This window comes from Cervus elaphus, chromosome 9 (assembly GCF_910594005.1).
Source record: "Cervus elaphus chromosome 9, mCerEla1.1, whole genome shotgun sequence".
In the NCBI taxonomy this organism is placed as follows: Eukaryota; Metazoa; Chordata; class Mammalia; order Artiodactyla; family Cervidae; genus Cervus; species Cervus elaphus.
The window spans coordinates 105,310,125-105,330,844 of record NC_057823.1 but is presented as its reverse complement, the minus strand read 5'-3'; the positions used below and the strand labels follow the sequence as shown (position 1 = coordinate 105,330,844).

General features: G+C 44.1%; 1 protein-coding gene across 2 annotated transcripts in view; it reads left to right on the top strand.

Annotated features, from left to right (window-relative positions):
- The window catches only part of EFNA5 (ephrin A5), a 288,542-nt gene that overhangs the window by 260,304 nt on the left and 7,518 nt on the right, over positions 1 to 20,720 (top strand). The window contains exons 3-4 of one of the 2 annotated variants that reach the window (XM_043913745.1): positions 17,744 to 17,809; positions 18,227 to 18,307. In XM_043913745.1, the coding sequence (XP_043769680.1) occupies positions 17,744 to 17,809; positions 18,227 to 18,307 (147 nt within the window). The remainder of the gene's footprint in view (positions 1 to 17,743; positions 17,810 to 18,226; positions 18,308 to 20,720) is intronic. The other variant, XM_043913746.1, reaches the window with a different exon arrangement.

The window sequence follows — 20,720 nt, the reverse complement described above, 5'->3', positions numbered from 1 at the left end:
ATACCCAACACACGGGGCATGTCTCTGCAGCAAAACTCTCACTTGGTTTTCTTACTGACATGCACTGCAAATGCCTAAGATGACTCGGTCAAGTTTCACCAAGTTTAACCCGCTGTTGTTCAGTCACTCACTTGTATCTGACTCTTTGTGACCCCATGGACTGCAGCACTCCAGGCTTCCCTGCCCTTCACTGTCTCCCGGATTTTTCAAACTCATGTCCATTGAGTCGGTGATTCCATCCAACCATCTCATCCTCTGTCGTCCCCTTCTCCTCTAGCCCTCAATCTTTCCCAGCATTGGGATCTTTTCCAGTGAGTCAGCTCTTCGCATCAGGTGGCCAAAGGATTGGAGCTTCAGCATCAGTCCTTCCAATGAATATTCAGTGTTGATTTCCTTTTGGAGGGACTGGTTTGACCTCCCTGCAGTCCAAGTTTTAACTCACCCCCAGACTCTTTTGGAAGGACTTTAAAAAATGTATGAGAAATTATGAAATGAATATTTGAAGGTATGATTTGTACTACAAACTGAGGTCGTATAGTTTTGGCATCAGAAAGACTTGGATTTGAATATCCAGCCTGCTGTATACTAGCGTTGTGTGTCATCAGCTGACGGCTTATCCCTCTAAGCCTCAGTTTCCTCCTCTCTAAAATGAGGATAATAATACCTGCCTTGCAGAACTGTTCTAAAGGTTAAATTTAATAAACCTGGCACAGTGCCTGGTACATAGAAATAGTAGATAAATGGTAGCTATTATAATAATATTATTATGCATCCTGAAATGAAAGTTCCCTCCCACCAAGTTCCATATCAATTAAGAAATGATTTTATGTTTCCAATTTGTATTTGGTCAAGTTAAATAGAGAAGAAAAAACATTATGGGGAAATAATTTCCTAGAATAATTGGTACCAAAAGAATCCTAAAATAAAAATATAGGTCTTGTTATTAATCCCTGAAAATAATCATTTGTAACCATTGTGGGACAGATTTATTGACTACAGCATTCATTTAGAAATGCTAAACTAATGAGAACTTGGCCATTAGTTGTGATAATGGTCTATCATTTCGAGGTTGAACCGTGTGTACTTATTTGGCCTCATTTCAAAATAATAAATTATTTCAAACTCATTTCATTTCTTGAAAATGTCCCTGTAATTTAGGTCATGGTTTGGATTATATGAGTAGTATTCCTACAATCTGTCATCCAAAATAAACCATATGATTCTAGGCTATTTTAAGATTGGAAAACTTCAAACTTTTTTTTTTCCCAGAAATTGCATAAAGGTGTTAGGCTTCTCAAGCCTCTGATTTATCTTTCTTTGCCTATGTTTGATTGTTATTCCATATTAAGGTTTATTTTCCTTTTAAAATAGCTCTGCACAAAGAGAATATACTGCTAAATACTACTGCAAGGAAATGTTTACAGATGCAAATGACTTCTATTTAAGGAGCTCGTGATTAAAACTTGAAAGAATGTGGCACTAGAAAGCATGTGAATAACCTTTGAAAAATCTCACAATGGAACTGAATATGGGATATTTATAATCCAGGATAACAGCAGAAGGGTGTGTGTGAATATGTGCGCTCAGGATGCCGCACAAGACCTCACACTGAAACCTGTTAACTCTAATTTTACTTTAATTTAGACAAAGTAACCATTTTATTGTTGGGCGACTGTAATGTGTAATCTGCCAGAGGGAACTCGTATTCCACGTGCCTGTGACAGGTGAGCTGGACAGTTTCCACCGTCCTGTGTTTCTGATAAAGACAAGATATCTTTCTGATCATCTTTCTGATGCCTTCTTCACTGGGCTGTTTCCATCTCTCAGAGATGCTCTGAGGCTGGAGGTACGTGTCAGCTTTTCAGTTTTTTACTGTTCACAGAGCAGGCTGCTAATAAAGTCAGGAAAAAAAGCTGTGATCATCTTCAGTCATTCTTGTTATTTTTTTTTTTTCCAATCTATTGGTACCCAGATGATTTCTTGGTGTAAAGAGCAACCTTAAGGGGTCATCTGAGGGATCAGGCCAGGTCGTGCGTGGCGTTCTGATGGAAAGCGTGTCTTCTGCCTCCCGGGCGGGGTCTGCAGTCCCGCTCCTGCCCAGCGTGGTGGGTTCCAGCGAGAGGCCTGGCTCGGGCCTGGCTGAACAGAGGCCTAATGAACATGTCAGGCGCGTCTCGAGTTTTCCAAGCTCTGGCACAGCTGTGGCACTTTCCGCCCCCCCGCTGCGAGGCACAGCACGCTGGCCATTTGTTGGCAAGTTCATATTTCACACTGCGGGGAATTGAAATGATGGAACAGACAGAAGAAGAGTTTTATTTGCAGTAGCCTACGTCTCCCCAGACTCTGATTTGGCATAAAGCATCTGCTTCATGATCTGCTTCAAGGCCAGTTCCTCTCCTCCAACAAAGGTTACGACTTCAGACAAGCTGTGCTTCCGCTGGCAGGAGGAAATTTGCCCGGAGACTTGATTTAGTCAGAATCAAAGCCTCCTGCCCCAGAATTTCCTTTTTTTCAATTATCTCTGAAGAGGCGGCCCGGACTGTAAATGCATCAGTGTAATAAATGCAGTGAAGCAAGGCAGGCCCTCCTTCCCCCCTGTTGGCATCAAGGGGAGGGAGGGGCGTCTCCCGTTGGCACCCACGCCCCCCCCGGGAGGCTCACCCAGCTCTCTGCAACAGCGCCGGTAAGGATGGCCCTTGGATGTGCCTGGGCCCATCGGCGTGATGAGCAAGTGCGCTGGTCACACCTGCGGCATTCCCGGCTCTCCAGTTGCAACAGCAAATTGGCATGGTGCTGAACGTAATTATCATTATTTTTCATGGGGAGGACGCACCATATAGCCTTTGTCTTGTGATACGGTCCTAATTACTAACTGTATTTACTTGCATGACTCTGTTGCGTCTCGTCATATTTTTTGGTTCAAGACAAGCCTCACTAGCCTTACAGACATACGTACGAAATTAAATCCTGGCATTTTATTATGCCAGAGCAATTAGATGCCATCCTCATAATGAGAAACATGACATCTTCATCGCTCTCCTCTCTGTTTTCATGTGGCTTTAATGCAGACATTTACCAGAATTGAATACAGTCAATTCACACACACACACACACACACATGCACGCACGCGCCCCTAAATTGAATATCTGCATATCTCCAAGGAGTCCTGTGGGTGAAAGCATGGATTCATCTTCTTTAGTTCTTAGGCCACTTTGGTTTAAGAGTCAGAACTGTTGCTTTTATGAAGTGCCTTTTTCTATAAAGTCAGAACCTCACAGCAGTGCACACAACGCCGATGGTATGAAGAGCTAAGTAGAGCCTTTTAATAGAGAGAGCTGGGTTGTAAGTGTTTTTGTTCCTACGGAGCGGATAGATTTGGCTCCATCTGTTCCATATTCATAACAAAGGAGCGCACTCACAGGAGGGCCAGCTTCCCCAGGGCCGCCTGGGAATGGTCCTTTCACCAGCATGAAAGCCCCGGGACCGGTGGCTTGGCCCCGAGAAAGGCAGCTGGCAGGATGGCCCTTCAGAACCCCAGTTTCCTTGTAAGTCAGGTTGACATAAATTTTCCCAATATAGAGGCTGCACAAAAACTGCTTTCTCATCTTCCTGCAGCACGGTGTCGTTAGGAACTTCAAAATGTGTAAGTTTTACCTCGCCTTCCCGTAACCACACAAGATTGATAATTAGATAGGATGGATGGGATTGAGGGGGAGCGGAGTTTGCACTTGAAGCATCGAAAAGGTATCACAGGGGAGAGGCTGGTCTTCAGACTTTTTTGTGGTGGTTGTTCAGTCGCTCAGTTGTGTCTGGCTCTTTGGGACCGCATGGACTGCAGCACGCTTGGCTTCCCTGTCCTTCACCACCTCCCGGAGCGTTTAAGTGCCAAACTTTTAGGTTGTTTCTATTCAGACTTTTTAATCTTTTCTAAAACTGGGGTTAATGAATAGAAATATGAGTTATACCAAATAAGGAAAACCCCCTGTTGAGTTTTGTAATTAGCAAAACTTCAAAGGCAATTTCAACTGAGACCTCCTAGATTAAAACGAAAAGTTGACCCAAGAATATAAACTTTTTTCTTTCACTAAGCAGAAGAAAAATAAAATGAAAAATTTTGCCCCAAATACCATATAACAAACAAAGTCCTGTTTATATGACATACGAAATCAGTATCAAAAGGTAAGTGATTCCTAGAATTACCATGATGGCTGGTGGATAGAATGCTTGTGTTTATATGTTAGCGTCCCAAATTTCTTAAGACAGGGGAGCATATTTGGAAGTCCATTCCGTGGACTTCTCAAATACTAGAAGCTAAAAATACCTCATTGATTTATTTAATATACTTCATATTAAAGTCATAATTGTAACAGATCAACCTTTTCTTATCCATCGTGGGGTCATCTATGCAATAACTGCTTGATAACTGGGCTTTCTGGCAGACCAAATAGTAAACAAATGTCTCAGAAAGTTTGCTGCAGCAATATGTGCTCAGAGTTTTCACCTAGCTATGAGATTTCTCTGCATTTTAGCAGGAGAATATATAAAAGTAATATTCAGAGAGTGAAAAACATGGGCCATCAGTTGGTGAAGATTTTAGACTTCAACTAAATCTTTGGTCCCTTTGGTTATTTTCTATAATATATGGACCTGAATATTTCTGGCTTATCCACGAGCTGGATGCTCCTTTTATAGGTCTGAGTATAATTGGCAGTTGGAGATTTGTTTGTTTCCGGGTTTATTGTCTCCATCCCAATTAAACTGTAAGCTCCAGAAGCAGGAACCATTTTTTAATACACCACAGAGCTCCCAAAATCTGACACAGTGCTTGGTACAAAGCAGGCAAATAAAAATGTTTTTGAAAGAATAAATGAATGAATGAAAGAAAAACTGAATAAGCCAGAAACATTCAGGATAGGTTTTTTTTTTTTTTTGTCTTAGGAAGGATTATTTAAAGAGTTAGTTTGGATTTAAATTTTTATAGTTGACTTATTAAAGTAACGAAATTTAAAAAAAAATAATTCTTTAAAATTTCAAATTTTGCCTCTTCATATTAGTCTATGCGTGTTAACTATTCTGTATATGAATAAATTTGAATATTTGGCTCCATTTACAAACCTGGTTAATTAAACTCCTTTAACCATTAAAGATTTGATATATTTTCTTCCCTTCTTAAGTACTTAAATTGACTATAAAACCTTCCCAAGTACTTAAGTAACTCTTAAGTACATCATCATAATTTAAAGTTAAAAATATGATGAGGTTTTAGTTCTCTTAAATGGTTTAAAATTGTGTATGAACCTAAAATTTCACTTAATCACAAGTCTAAATCAATTGTTTCTTTACATCTTTCATTGGAGTTGCATGTCTGACCTGTTATTCTAAATGGCCAAAGTTTTCCTACACTTTATAGGTTATTAAAGTTCCACATTCTGATGCTTTTTTAACACAAATGTTACTAGTTCTTTGGTCTTGATGCCTGCAGAAGGAAATGGCAACTCACTCCAGTGTTGTTGTCTGGAGAATTCCATGGACAGATGCTACAGTCCATGGGGTCGCAGAGAGTCAGACATGACTGAGCGACTAACACACTGGTCCTGATGCTTTTAAAAATGTCTCTACTTAGTTTTTAAACTCAGCTGTAACTAAGTTCAGTTCAGTCACTCAGTCGTGTCCGACTCTTTGCGACCCCATGGACTGCAGCACGCCAGGCCTCCCTGTCCATTGCCAACTCCCGGAGTTTACTCAAACTCATGTCCATTGAGTCGGTGATGCCATCCAAACATCTAGTCCTCTGTCGTCCCCTTCTCATCCCTCCCTCAATCTTTCCCAGCATCAGGGTCTTTTCAAATGAGTTAGCTCTTCACATCAGGTGTAAATTCGCATGCAACTGTAACTGAAGTGTCCCCTTAACACAATTCTGGGATTACGTTCTCATTTAACCTAGGAGGTATCTTAACTTGCCAGGCTTCTTAATGACTAGAGGATTTCAGCAGAGGGCTTCATGCTCACCTTTGATCAAAATCTCCTCAAACGTGACTTTCCTGTCCTTAGTGAAAGCAGCCTATGGTCCCCTGGATTCTAGCACCACTTGCCTTTATCCTCCTGTGTACTGGAGGGGCCTGCCACCCCTGCCCAGGCTGGATATGTGATGAGATTGTGCATGCTTTTGGCTCTAACAATGCCCACGTTCCCTTCATTTACTTCTTACCTCTTCGACCGCATACTCAAAAGCATGAAAATAACACATGCTTGAATTTTGCATGCCTCTTTGGGATTTGGCTATCAGGTCACAGTTTCCAACATCATTCCTAGGAAGGAGCCAGTAGGGAGGGCTGAGGCACCTTCCAGAAAAAAGGATTTTTAAAAATTATTATTATTATTTTTTCCTTAACCTCTCTTCATTTTCCCTTTTTATTGTTGGTATTTGGTCAGCAGATCACTTTGCAGCTATCCAGATTTTTGATACCTGTAGACTAATTCTTCACATCTTTATTGAGCACATTATGAGCAAAGCAGTGAAACCCCCAGAACTGAAAACCCAGCAAGGCTCTTGCCCACAGACACTCATAACTCTGCACTGTAACAGCCCAGCTCAGAAAACACAGAATTTGGGGTGTGTGCTACCAAGGGGATAGAAACAGATCAGGGTCAGAACCCAGAAGAAGGATTTCGTGTTAGGAAAATGGAGACCTATCTCACGTGGCCGGGGAAGCTGAGATGTTTACGAGGCACAGGGAAGGTCACATGAGAAAATGGAGACAGCGTGGTTCTGGGAGGAAAGACTGCTGGGCCCAGGCTGTTACGTGGATTGCTCTTGTTCCGTCGCTGAGTCGTGTCCTACTCTTTGTGACCCCACGGACTGCAGCACACCAGGCTTCCGTCCTTCACTGTCTCCTGGAGTTTACTCAAACTCATGTCCATCGAGTCAGTGATGCCATCCAACCATCTCGTCCTCTGCCACCCCCTTCTCCTGCCCCCAATCTGTAATGTGAATTAAAGGAGGAAAAGGAATTAGGAGAGATCGAGAAGGATATCACGGTCGGGGCAGATTGTGAAAGACCCTGGCTGCTACTCTGTGGGGTGATGCTGTGTGTGCAGAGGGCACGAGGATGGGGTCCCTGGTGTTAGCTGTGATTTTATTCACTTGATCAACGCAAATTCTCCATCAAGGAAAGCGTTTCTGGTGTGAAACAAGATGTCCAGCCTCAGTGCCTAAACAACTCCCTTTTGGCAGAAGGCAGCTTTCCACGGAAAGAACATTCCTCCATTCAGGCCTCTGTCGGATTCGGGGCCCACTGACTCACCAAATGCTCCTCCTGCCTAGATGCCTGACTTACTACCAGGCGGGGCAGACGACGGGGAAACAGGACCTACTCACTGAGAACAACCACCAAAGAAACACTGGGTTTTGTGTCTGTTCAGTTCAGTCGCTCAGTCGTGTCCGACTCTTTGCGACCCCATGGACTGCAGCACGCCAGGCCTCCCTGTCCATCACCAACTCCCAGAGTTTACTCAAACTCATGTCCATGGAGTCGGTGATGTCATCCAGCCATCTCATCCTCTGTCGTCCCCTTCTCCTCCCACCTTCAATCTTTCCCAGCATCAAGGTCTTTTCCAATGGGCTTTGTGTGAAGAGATATCTACCCAAATATGATGCAGAAGAATATTAAAGACAGGGGTAGGAGCCGCTGATAGCAGCACAGAGTCCGTGGACGGCTCTGGGCGTGCGGCAGCATCTGCGCCCCCCTGGACGGGCTTTATTGATGTTTTGGGCAATCCCTGCAGCACAGTTAGTCTGAGCAGCTGCAGAGGCAGTTTCCATGCCCAGCCAGGTTGCCTCTCGGCGGGAATGACGTCCTCATCTTTGGCAGTATCCCTCTAATACGACGGCATGCTCACACTCTTAAAATGGGTTGGAAAAAAAAAGAACTCACAGAGTCTGCACGTGCTTTTTCACAAGGAACAGGGTCTTCCAATGCCTTTTGCAATTCTCGATAAACTCTCACCCCAGCCTCAGTGCACGTCCTCATATAAACCATGCGCTCCACCCTTGCCTTCCACACACACAAAACTTCGGTAGTAGTAGCAGTGAAGTTGCTCAGTCGTGTCCAACTCTTTGCAACCCCAAGGAGCATAGCCCAGGGGGCTCCTCCATCCATGGGCTTTTCCAGGCAAGAGTACTGGAGTGAGTTGCCATTTCCTTCTCCACAAAACTATGGTGGAATCCAGTTTTTCTAATTTAGGCTGGAGATAAAGGGTTGGGCTTGGCCCCCGGGTTCCCCTTGTGCCTCATAAGTTATTTTTTATCACCGCTATCCAGAGCTGACCCCTTCCCCCTCCTCCAAATTTGCACTTGGGACCAGAGACTGCTTGCTTTAGGGAAATGGCCACGCAGAGGGCACGGTGTGGACCAAGCTGACCGAATCATCTGTGGAACAGTGCAGTGAAACTCTAGAGCTATAGGGATGTGTCACCTGAGTTTCCAGGCGTGATACATAAGTTCCCAGCCCCTCTAAAGCTGCTCATCCCTCTGCTGTTTTCCAGAGTGGGAGGCTCACAGGGAAATCCAGGCCTGTGTGGGTTGATCAGCTGACCGCCGGGCACAGAAGAAGTCAGAATGAGTGAACCAGGAGGAAGCTCAGACCACCCTCACACGTGCACTCAGGCCACTAACCCGGGCCCTTCCCAAGGCCCTCCACCAAGGATGATAAGGGCGAAGGTCATTAGGAAAGGGTCAGAGGAACACTAACTTGTTTCTTGGGGCTTCTTTGAACTGTATTAACTTGATGGTTTATTAGTAATTTGCTGTGTTGCTCCATTAGTGCTATATGAGAATGACGTGGTTTCTGTTATTACTATACAAATGAGTAACGGGGTTTGTGGCCTTCACTGGTTACCGATTAATAGTCACCCCAATGGCACATCGCAGAGGTGACCGAGGAGCCTGTGTCGAAGTAATAACCAATACGTGCTTCCTTCCTGGGATCCTAGGAATTCTGCACTTGTCTGACTTCTCATTTTTGTGGTTATTACTTTTATTATGTGGCTTCTAGCTGAGGAAGAGTTTTTTGTATTTTGCCAGTGAATCATTTTGCCTGTCTCCTTTTGCCAGATTATACCTATTTGGTAGAGTGGGTTAAATTCAACAAAATCACTGCAAACGAGAGATAGAGAACGATCTGACCTTAAGGACCCGGGACCCTCATTTCAACAGTAAGGCCTCAGGCAAGCCCAGGTCTCAGCAAATAGTTGCAACACTAGTTTATACTAGGAAACTTTCTTTTTCCCTAACTGTTTAAAGATGTTCAGTGAATTTAAAAAAAAAAAAAAAAGTAAAATATCCAATTAGAAACTGAAACTACATTTCCTCATGTTTAAGGGTTTGTTAACAGTCCAAATGATAGCTGAGTGTTATCTCATATTTTGTGCCTGGGCAGGCTAGAATTTGCCAGTCACATCACAGAAGAAGATCAAGTCTGAAGGTTCAGAATCTGAGATTTAAGCTGACTTCAATTTTTCCTAAAAAGAAATAGAAACGCTTCTTATAGAGGGTATTTTAAAAGCATTCTCTGAAATCCAGGTTATTTTTTTGGTCTTGCTTTCACAGATATCCAAATACATGGGACTGGCCTTCCTCAATAAACAGTAGAAGCAAGTTTGTTGTACCTGAGCTTGAACAAGCAAGTAAAAGTTGGCCCACACTTGAAACGAATGTGTACAAAAACATGATAATGCCTTATTTGTTTATTCCTAGAAGTCAGTGGAAAGAACTGGTCCTCAGACATTTATTTGAGGTTGCCGAGGAAAAGTCGTTGAACTACTGAAGCTTAGCTGGTGGAATTTAAATAATACTTAAGTTAGCATTTGCAGTGAAACTTTGCCTAAGGGGGTAGAGAGATGGGTCAGGGAATCGTGGGTGTGAGGCTGGGCACCTCTGCTCTTCTTTGTCTGAGACGGCACAGCTGGAACTTATTTTACTTCTCTCACCCTGAACGCTGCTCTAGTTTTTTTTTTTTCCGTCCCTGCTACAGTTCCCTGGTGTTGAAACCAAGATTTAGCTTACAGAGTATGCTCTACCCTTATTTTATTGTTGTAAATACCCCCTCTTCCTTTTACATATATATATATATTTTTTAAGAAACACCCCCAGAGCCATATCAATGTAATATTTACATGATATTTTAACTTTCTCCACCTTTACTTAGTAATGCTGTTTCCAAGTTTGCTATCTGGGGCTTTGACCTTTAACCTACCAGTGACTTAAATCTTGAGATGCTGAGGGCTGCAAGGAGAGGAACTGGGTGGGCGGAGGAGTCAACCGCCCAGGTTGCACTTAGGATGCAACCTTGATAAACCCAGAGCAGAGAGCAGGGTTTTAAGTCATGTGACTCTTAAATCTCAAAAGGTACAGACTGGTGAAATGTATTGCCTCACAGTTGGTGATTTTGTTTTTGATATGAAAATTAGGTGTCATGCTGCTTTTAAAAAAAGGTAGCCAGCTGCAAGTTGTTGCTGGGGTCTTCTTTCAAGAGGTCTAACTTTTAAGCCTTCTTCTGGGGATCTGGTAACCATTTTCCAAGAAGTCCATATGGCTTTGGTTAATCTCGATCCTATTCCCATAACTTCTGTTCCCCACCCTCTACCCACATACACGGAATGGATTTCACTGATTCACGGACTTCTAAAAGACATTTTCAGGAGTACCATTTATTTAAATGGCCTTTACTGTTTCAGCATTTATTGTGAAAAGAATATCAGTGCTTAATTCTGCCGTCACCTGTCTCATTTACAGATATCTGTGTTGTATGTTAGACCACAGGAAAACCTACGGAGAAAAAACAGCTTGTGCTAACAACTAATAGCCTATCCTTTCTTTTCACACGCACAAACTAAAAACTACTTCCCATGGCAAACAGGATGATGGAAAACTTCATTTTTAATGCCCCCCCCCATGGAAAAAAAAAGCAGCTGATTATTTTTAAAAATAAAATTTCCCAAAGTACCTAGATTGACATGGGACACTGAAGGGGGAATTTGGCTTTGGGAATTAAGATGTGAAGATGAATAAGGTTAGGCCAGAGGCTTCCCTGATGGCTCAGATGGTAAAGAATCCGCCTGCAATGCGGGAGACCTGGGCTCCATCCCTGGGTTGGGAAGATCCCCTGGAGAAGGGAAAGGCTGCCCACTCCAGTATTCTGGCCTGGAGAATTCCATGGACAGAGGCTACAGTCCACGGGATTGCAGAGTTGGACGCGACTCACACACACACACACACAAAGGTAAGGCTGAGGCATGATAAAGCGTTAGTGCAGTGCTGGGCCTGAAGGTGTGAAGAAAGAAGGAGCATCTCATCTCTCTCCTGCTAAACTTTCATCAGTTCTTCCTGAAGACGAACGTTTGTTACCTCGATTGCTTTGAGTTGCTTAAACCCTCCCCTCATAATGTTTATGTTTAATCTGATAGCCTGTGTAAACATAATTGACAGTTTTTCGACATGAAGAGAAATGTTATTAGTATTCGTCCTTTGGTTTCCGGTGTTTTCAAGCTCCCCTTTATGTTGTATTTCTGGTGTTGGAGGAAAGGCATTCTGTGATTTAGGCGGACATCCTGTAATACCAAAGCTCCTCCAGGTCCACCCGGCAATTTGGAGCTCCCCTGAGGCACCCTGCTAATTATGGAGAAGGCACAGGGATGGCTGTATGAGCGAAAAAAGCTCAGCGCGCGGGGAGGGGATGAAAAACAGTTTTCTGAACGCTGGCGTGAAAACAAATAGATAACGTCTTGTAGCGTTTGCTCAACAGCGGTTTATAATTACCTCTCTTCAAGGGCCTGTTTTAAGTGGACTCCTAACAGGAGCTCGAAAAGTAAACTCGTAAGGGGCGGGTGGGTTCAGACGTGGCGGCAGCATCGGGGGGTCGGGGAGCCGGGGGCCCTCTGCCCCCCGGTGCCTGAGTCCGCAGGCCCCCAGTGGGCACGGAAGCCGCACAAGCCCTATGTCAGTTAGCTCGTGAGTAACCCGTGACCCCCAAGGCTGGGGCTAAGGCAGCATCTATTATTCTTCAGAGCTTCTGGGGGTCGGGAATGCAGGAGCAGCTTCGCGGGGTCCTCTGGGTCCGGGGCTCTCCCGAGGCGGTGGTCCCTGGAGGGCGCAGCGGCAGATGCAGTTTCTAGCTCACTCACGCGATTGTCAGCCGGCTTCTGTTCCTCCCACTTGTAGCCCCGAGGTGCCAGCCCCTCGCACGCTCCTGGCTGGAAATCTCCCTCTGCTCCGTGCCGGGGGGGGGGGGGGGGGGGGGGGGCTTTCCAGTGAGAATCTCACACGTGGCACCTCGCCTCGGGAGGGGGCAGGAGTCCTAAGGAGGAGGGCGCAGCCTTTTACAGTGGAACTGCAGAAGCGGCCGCCGCCGCTTTGGCTGTGTTCAGCTCGGTAGACGCACGGAACTCAGTCCAGCCCACCCTCGCGGGGAGGGGAACACGCGGAGCAGGCGGTGAGCCTTGGAGCCTGGCAGAAGTGGCCTGCCCCAAAGATGATGCCACACCCAGCCGATGGGCCCGCAGTGAACTGTGACGTGAACTTTTCAAATGTGTGCAGTGCTAGACTCAGCCTTCGGAAGTACTGGTTTGGAGGCTCTGAACCTGGTCCCCTTAGGTATCAAGCTGGTTGCCGAGCACTGAGCCACGCTCACCTGAGCCCCAGGAGAGCAAGCGCACATGTTTTCAGGAATGGCTTAAGCTGGGGCCCCTGTCTGGGGTCACGGGACAGAGCGAAGGTGAGCAGCCCTTATCAGCAGGATGCTCTAAACTCAGAGAACGGGAAAGTGAGAGTCGCTCAGTCGTGTCCGACCCAGTGACCCCAGGCACTATACACTCCATGGAATTCTCCAGGCCAGAATACTGGTGTGGGTAGCCTTTCCCTTCTCCAGGGGATCTTCCCAACCCAGGGGTGGAACCCGGATCTCCTGCATTGCAGCAGATTCTTTACCAGCTGAGCCACCCAGGGAGCCGGGAGAACCAGAAGGCCCCTAGATTCTTCCTTATGTGGTGTGAGGCTGTGATTGGTGCTTTGCAGATCATTGAGGTGATTGATTTAAAAAGTTTCTACTTGACCATGGAATGGGTGTTTGTGCTTGTTTTAATGGTCCCGGTACCCCTACTCCCAGCCAAATGTACAATTTCAGCAGTAAAGTGAATAAAGGAGTATGAATTTGGGTTATGTGACAAATGTTTAAGACATGAGATGAATTTCTCATTTTAATCTGACAAATTTTATTTTTAAAATCCATATCTTTTTTTTTCAACTGAAGCATAGTTGATTTTACAGTGTTGTGTTAGTTTCTGGTGTATAGCGAAGTGATCCAGTTTTATAAATAAATAAATATATATGTCCATTTATTTATATAAATGATATATATCATCTACTTATTTATTTATATATATAAATGTTCACTATTAATTTTCTAAGGAAAGCAACATAAGAATTTACATATAAATTTTAACTAAAATAGGGTTGATTGTAAAGTGATTTCTCTGGAATCACAGAAATTAATTCTACCTACATCCTGACAAATATATATTTCATTCTTTGCCATTTGTCTTTTTATAAGATACAGACTGTAGTTCCCTATGCTACACACTAGGACCTTGTTGTTCATCTACTTTATATACAGTAGGTCATATCTGCTAACCCCAAACTCCTAATTTAGCCCTCCCTTCCTTTCTCCTGTGGGAACCATAAGTTTTTCTTCTATGTCCGTGAGTCTGTTCCTGTTTTGTAAAGTAAGTTCATCTGCATAGTTTAGATTGCACATGTAGCGTCATGTGATATTTATCTTTCTGACTTACTTCACTTAGTATAATAATCTCTAGGTCCATCCATGTTCCTGCAAATGGCAATGTTTCATTCTTTTTTATGGCTGAGTAATATTCCATTGTGTGTACATACATCTCCTTTATTCTCTCATCTGTCTGTGGACATTTAGGTTGTGACCATGTCTTGGCTATTGCAGATAGCGCTGCTGTGAACATTGGGTGGCATGCATCCTTTCAAATTACAGTTTCCTCCCAGTTTACCCAGGAGTGGGATTGCTGGATCATATGGTAATCATTTTTTAAGGAACCTCCATTCTCCACCTGCAGTGCAGGAGACCTGGGTTCAATGCTTGGGTTGGGAAGATCTCCTGGAGAAGAGAATGTCTACCCACTCCAGTATTCTTGCCTGGAGAATCCCATGGAGAGAGGAGCCTGGCAGGCTACAGACCACGGGGTCACAGAGAGTTGGACACGACTTAGTGACTAAGCAGACACATACTGTTTTGCATCGTGGCTGTGCCAATTTACATTCCCAACAAGAGGGTGGGAGGGTTCCCTTTCCTCCACACCCTCCCCAGCACAGGAAATCCAAATATCATTATAGGAAGAGTTCAGGTCTGGGTTTTCTTTGCCTGTTGCCCGTTAATACCTCTTTCTGGTTGCTGAAATTCTAACTGGGAACTTGCGGATGAAGTGTTTTAATTTTTTCCCCCCCGTTGCTGTGGTTGGCCTCTGGAGGACCTGTCAGGCCTGGGCGAAAGTCTCTCTGGCAAACACTCCCGTCACACCTTCACACGCCCAGGTGAAGCTCATGCTCCATTACCATACAGACTCCCCCCTGGTCTCCAGGAGGGCAACGCCAAACTGTGCTTCCTGTCTGTGTCCCCAGCTGAGACAGGCATGGCGCAAGGACGGAATCGGTGTGTCTTACATACCTTTGGTCCATAGCACCTAACAGGGCAACTGGTACATAGTAGGGATTCTGAAAGCATTTGAGTGGATAGATGAAGTGGAAAGATAAAGCTGCAATGATATATAATAAATGGTTGCAGTACTTTCAGTTTTCAAATGTTCACTATTAATTTTCTAAGGAAAACAACATAAGAATTTACATATAAATTTTAACTAAAATAGGGTTGATTATAAAGTGATTTCTCTAGAATCACAGAAATTAACTCTACCTACCTCCTGACAGAGGCTGGGCACATTTTAAATTTTTACTTATATCCATCTTCAATCTTGCTCATCATTGATCCCAAGAGAATTTTCCTTATAAATTTACTTGTGTGACTATTACATTTTTAAATTTCTAAGGGTTTTTTGGTGTTTTTAGTGCTTGTCTCTGCTTTTTTGTGACCAGTAATCTCATATTACTTTATATCTTCAAATATTACAAATAATTAACAATCACTATTTGTAAGTGATATAAAGGCACCCTCTGTTTGTCAGCCAAGGGGTGTGGGGGCTTCTTAACCTGGAACATGATGTGGAATAAAGCCACAATCCCACTGTTTTTAAACCTTGAATGAAAGATTGAGTTATGCAGGTATACGGGAAAGGTTTTTATACATTCTGGTGTTATTTTTGTTTTGCTGTGTGGTAACTAAGGAACCCGAGTAATCCTGACTTCCCAAGGCACACCCTCTCAGGCTGGCATGAAGGGTTAAGAGGTTATTTCATAGATTCAGGGCAGAGGCTGCGGAGGGAACTGACCTAACGTAACCCGAGCTGTGTGCACACACGATGTGCTTCTAGTCTTGGCTCGTCAGCCCAAGGGTTAGAGTGTGGTAGTCCAACCGCGCCGCAAGGGGTCTGCCACGGTATCACTGTCGTAGAGCTTGTCTGGTGATAGAGAAGAGGTGAGGAAGTAATGGAGAGGTCTGGTGGGGAAGGGAGGTCTTTATTTTAGATAAATAAGTGCATTGTGTGCTCTTAATCCGCAGAACAATGGAGCTAATCCAGTAGCTGAGGCTAATTGCTCCTCTGCAAACTGGTGAGAGAATTCAGTTCTTGCCTGGACAGCTTATCATGTGTCGGTGTTTAGTTATTCCAATGGGCCCCAGTGATTGCTATGTCCTGGACTAATAGGATTTCTCATATAAACATATATATATATATATATATATATATATATCTGAAAAACCTGTACAGACTCTAAGAAGTTCCCCCTCTAAAACAAACATTTAATCTTGCCTTGAGCTTGCTGTATCTTACAGCGTCATCGGTAGAATCGGCTGTTGCATGTGGCAAAATCAAGTACATGAGGCTTGTAGTAAGTTCACCCCAGCTCAGAAACCAATAGAATAGCAGCGTAAATTTCCATGTGTCACCGTTTCACACCACCCCTCATGAATAAGATATAAACCATCTCAAGAACCCGTAATTTTTATAATGAATTGGAATCACCTAAGTGCACTGTACTTGTGACATGCTCACTTGCCGTTGGAGGTCCCCAGGAAGGACACCATTTCCTGGATCAAACCACAGAGTGCAAATATTATACCCTAAATAACACACTAGTTACTGTAAATGTCAGTGGAGGGAGTTTTTCCTACTTTGATTTAATGAACGCCTACGGCAAAGCCAGCTGTTAGCACTTCTCAACTGCCTGTCGGAGCGAACGGGAAGACGGGGAGGGCTGAAAACATCTCTCCTGTATCTACTTTGGCCTAAGAATTAAAGAGAGTTTTCAACAGGTGCGAAAGAGCGACACCAGGGTCCCTTCCAGCTTGATGTCCTCTGGGTGGTGACTTGATCGGTTCTCCTCCAGGCTGTGGGCCTGGAGTCACACAAGGAGATGGTTGGAAAATTAGTCGTGAATCCTCTCACCTACAAAATCGGCATGTTAATTTTCTGGGCTCCCCCTGTAAGAAAGGGGTGAGAGAAGGCACTCTGAACACTGAGGGTATCACCAAACTGAGCCCTGTGTGTTTCGATCGATAGCATCTGCGTTCTCTGAACAAAGGAAGCACTTGAAGCAGACACACCGGGAGGGCAGCGTGCGGCACCCATTGCTGTAATCGCTGTCGTTTCTAGGAGGCGTTTGTAAACATGTGTGACTGTTGAGGGTCTTGCTGCCTAGCAAATCCCTTTGACATTATGCTGGGTGCATGGAGGGGAGGTAATCTTTCAAACACAAGGAAAGTTTACAGTCTGATTATCTTGAAAAGGAGAAGAAAGTTTCTTCCTCAAATGATTTATAACTTGAAACATGTTGTCATGTTTTGGTAAGCCCACTTTATTAATTCCATCCTTCTCTGTGGCAAGTCTTTAAAAAATAAATGTACCATTGCAACACAGCGCTTTCTCAATAGCATATTGTACTTATAATGGCCTGATGGAAGTTGCTGGGCTCGGTTTAGTCATATAGGATGTAGAGCCAAGTTCGGAGTAAAACCTCTAATTGAATTACCTGCGAAACACTGACAGACAGGCTCTCAGGACAGACAAAGCTTCGCTTTCTCAGCAGAACTGGGTCATGTTTAAGTTGGCCTTGGAGCTGTTGCTTATTGGTTTTCCCCAGCACTTTGACCTTGGGCCCGGGGGGCCTGCGGGCCCTTTTCCTGCAGTAGAGGAAAGGGTAGTCCCGAGACTCAAGCTTTATCTTCTTAGTTTAGAGAAAGCTGATTGCAGAGCAAGATGAAGGGAAGAGCCTTTGAAATAAGAATCGGAAGTATTTTCCTGCAGATTACCAGTGTTCTTGCATGATTCCTCCTCTCATGGAAAGGAGAAGATAGGCACAGGAAAGCAGCCCTTTTCTCTAGACGTCAGTGTCCATCTGAGAAGTGTTTCTGTTTCACCTTCTGGGAAGAATTAAGAGTACGTTCCCCTTGTTCAGGAAAGAATTGACTGTAGACGCTGTGCATTGAAAATGAAGAGTAATCTGGCGGTGTTCTCTTTCTCCCTCGCTCTCTCTTTCCGTCTCTCCCACAGCCTCTGCGATCCCAGATAACGGAAGGCGGTCCTGTCTAAAGCTCAAGGTCTTCGTGCGGCCAACAAGTAAGTTCCCGCCAATGACCGTCTTTGAGGGTGGCTTCACTGCGCATGCTGTAGTGTCTGGTCTGGTTCACGGCGGTAAAACTGTTTTTTTTACTGTAAATCCTGTGTGGTATCTGTTTTGTATATCAACCTCCATGTTTTAGTTTCCATCATATTTTTTCTCATCGTTTTTTTTTTTATGATGCTTTTAAGTACACAGCAGTTGCTAACTTGTTGTTTCTCAGACTGTTGTACCTGCACAGCAAATGGGAACAATTCTGGCATTTGGATACATGCCGCTGATTGTAAACCAATCTCTCCGTAAATAAAAGGAAAAATTAGAGAGAAAGAAAAAAAAAAAAAAAGAAAGAAAAAGAAACGGGAGTTGAAGGGTGTCTTCACTAACATATTTGGCTGTTATCTCTATTTTTGTTATAGATAGCTGTATGAAAACTATAGGTGTTCATGATCGTGTTTTCGATGTTAACGACAAAGTAGAAAATTCATTAGAACCAGCAGGTTAGTATGCTTAGAGAATCTCTTTTAACAAGTGCATCTCTCTCTGGTACCTCCGGACTTTTTTTCCTTCCTTCTCCCTTGCATGTTTGCATGTTGTAGTTGCCCGGCTTTTGCTCATTGCTAGCGATGCTAATGTTCCTTATTTCTACCTCATTCCTCCAGTATCTCTGTGTAATTAATGCATGTTAGACAAATTACGACTTTGCTTTTCTCTCGCCGTGGGTTGGATATAACGCAACATCCTTGTGTAGAAGCCCCATCAGAATGCTAGAGTCTCACTTCTTTTTACCATATCCTCTGAGCATGCTGGTGAATCACTGTGACTATTAATGGATCTGTTTTTGTATAATTCAAAGAAAATCTCTACTGTATGCGCTTATAAAAATTTCATATTAGATCCCAATCTTCGGATAAAAGTAATCAGACTGTTGCACAAAATAGCAACTAATTCAGCCTCTTTAGTTTTCTCTAGAAATTCACAGGCATCATTGAACTGCTCTGAAGGACTTCATTTTATTTCAAATATTATCTGTGCCATTGTCAATGGAAGTAGGCCTGGAGAAGGATAATCATGTTGCCTCCTAACACCACAAATTCACCCACCTGCTGCTCCCACAAATGTATCCACAGTAGTCTGTCATGCCAAATGTGATCCTTGATTACCAAGGCAAGACACGTATTAAGGATAAATAAATTTTTCTACTACTTTTATCTTCCACACACCCAAACTTTCCCATCACTATGGAGAAAAATAAAACCCACTAAAGGAATCATTGAAGCATTTGCACTGCAGCCTACTGTGGATAATGTAAATCTGTAAACTCTCCATTTGTTTAGTTATGAATTCAACCTGGCTCTTGAATGCAGTTAGATTGTGAGCTGGGGGGTGGGGGGCAGGGAATCTTCTATCCTGTCTTCACTGAGGAATCACCTCAAAGCCCCTGTCCACCCTCCTACCTGTCGCTGCCTTTCCTCACCCGACTTGCTCGAGATCTTCACTCGTGTCCTTACCCATCTCCTGTGACTCCCTCAAAGCTTAAGTGAAAGTCTCTCAATCATGTCCGACTCTTTGTGACCCCATGGACTGTAGAGTCCATGGGATTCTCCAGGCCAGAATACTGGAGTGGGCAGCCTTTTCCTTCTCCAGTGGATCTTCCCGACCCAGGGATCGAACCTGGGTCTCCTGCATTGCAGGTGGATTCTTTACCAACTGGGCTACCAGGGAAGCCCTCAAAGCTTAAGGACAAAATTATTTCCTCTTCTCAGAAAGATGTAAGCCCCCTCTTATGTAAAGACTTTTTTTTTTGGCCCACCTATTTGCAGTGGGACTTACCTTTCTGATGGCCTTGGACATGAAACAAGCTGTGACATCCGCTTTATCCTTTGAGTACTGTTGCTGGGACACACGGTCGGTGGGCCTTAGGGAAATGTACCCTGAGTAGACGTGATGCCTCCGGACACACAAGAGCTTCTGCGTTGTAACTGACACAGAGTCGGGCTTTCTCTCCAAGCATTCCTGTTTCTCGAAGGCAGGCCTCTTGTGCAAAGGAGAGGCATGTACAATAAGCTCTCAGAGGCCTTAGCGGCTCCCCAGGGATCCGTTAGCTGCCTTAGAAAAGTTGCAAGGAATGAGTGCTGACAGGGAGACATTTTAATTGTGTCCTGGAAATCTGGAAGCATTCCTGTGGCTTTTCAAGGTACCAGACCCCTCCCAGGCTTGAGGCCGGGGGCCGTGGTAGGACCTGTGAATGAGCGGAGGTCTCTTTTTAAGGACCCGCGAGTCGACACTCTTCCTTTGGTAACTGAGCTGGTTATACCCAGATCCAGGAGTGATATATTTCTCAACTCCCATTCCTACGTTAGTATAAACGTAGGACTCTCTTACCATCGCTTGACTGAGATGTCCATGCAGAGAACTTTATTGTCTTAGCTTTGTTCACAAGTCGCCTGGAAGCTGACTGGCGGCATTGGGCATGTTACAGACATAACTTACCGTGAATTAAGTTTTTATGACACATGCTGTTGCAGACTATAGGCAGAACTTTCCAGTAATCTTTTTTTCCAGGTAAATCCCATTGCCCACTGAGGAAGCAAGAGAGTATTTAGAAATATAACAGATAGCGTGTCTTTTTTGTTTTTTTTTTTTTTTTGGTAATAAAGAGGCACACAGGGGACCATTTCAACATTAGGAAATTACCTTTGAATTCAACTAATGATAAAAATGCAGGATCCTAAGATGCATTTATGTGCGAACATATTTCACGGTCTTTGGGGGAACAGGCTGTGTTTTCATTGGGCATTTAAATCCATAATGGCCCCCAAATCTATGCACTCATAGCTGATACAAGTTTGCAAAACTTGGACAGACTGTGTGGTCAGACCCTGTGTGTTGGGGATGGACGTGCAGGTGTAC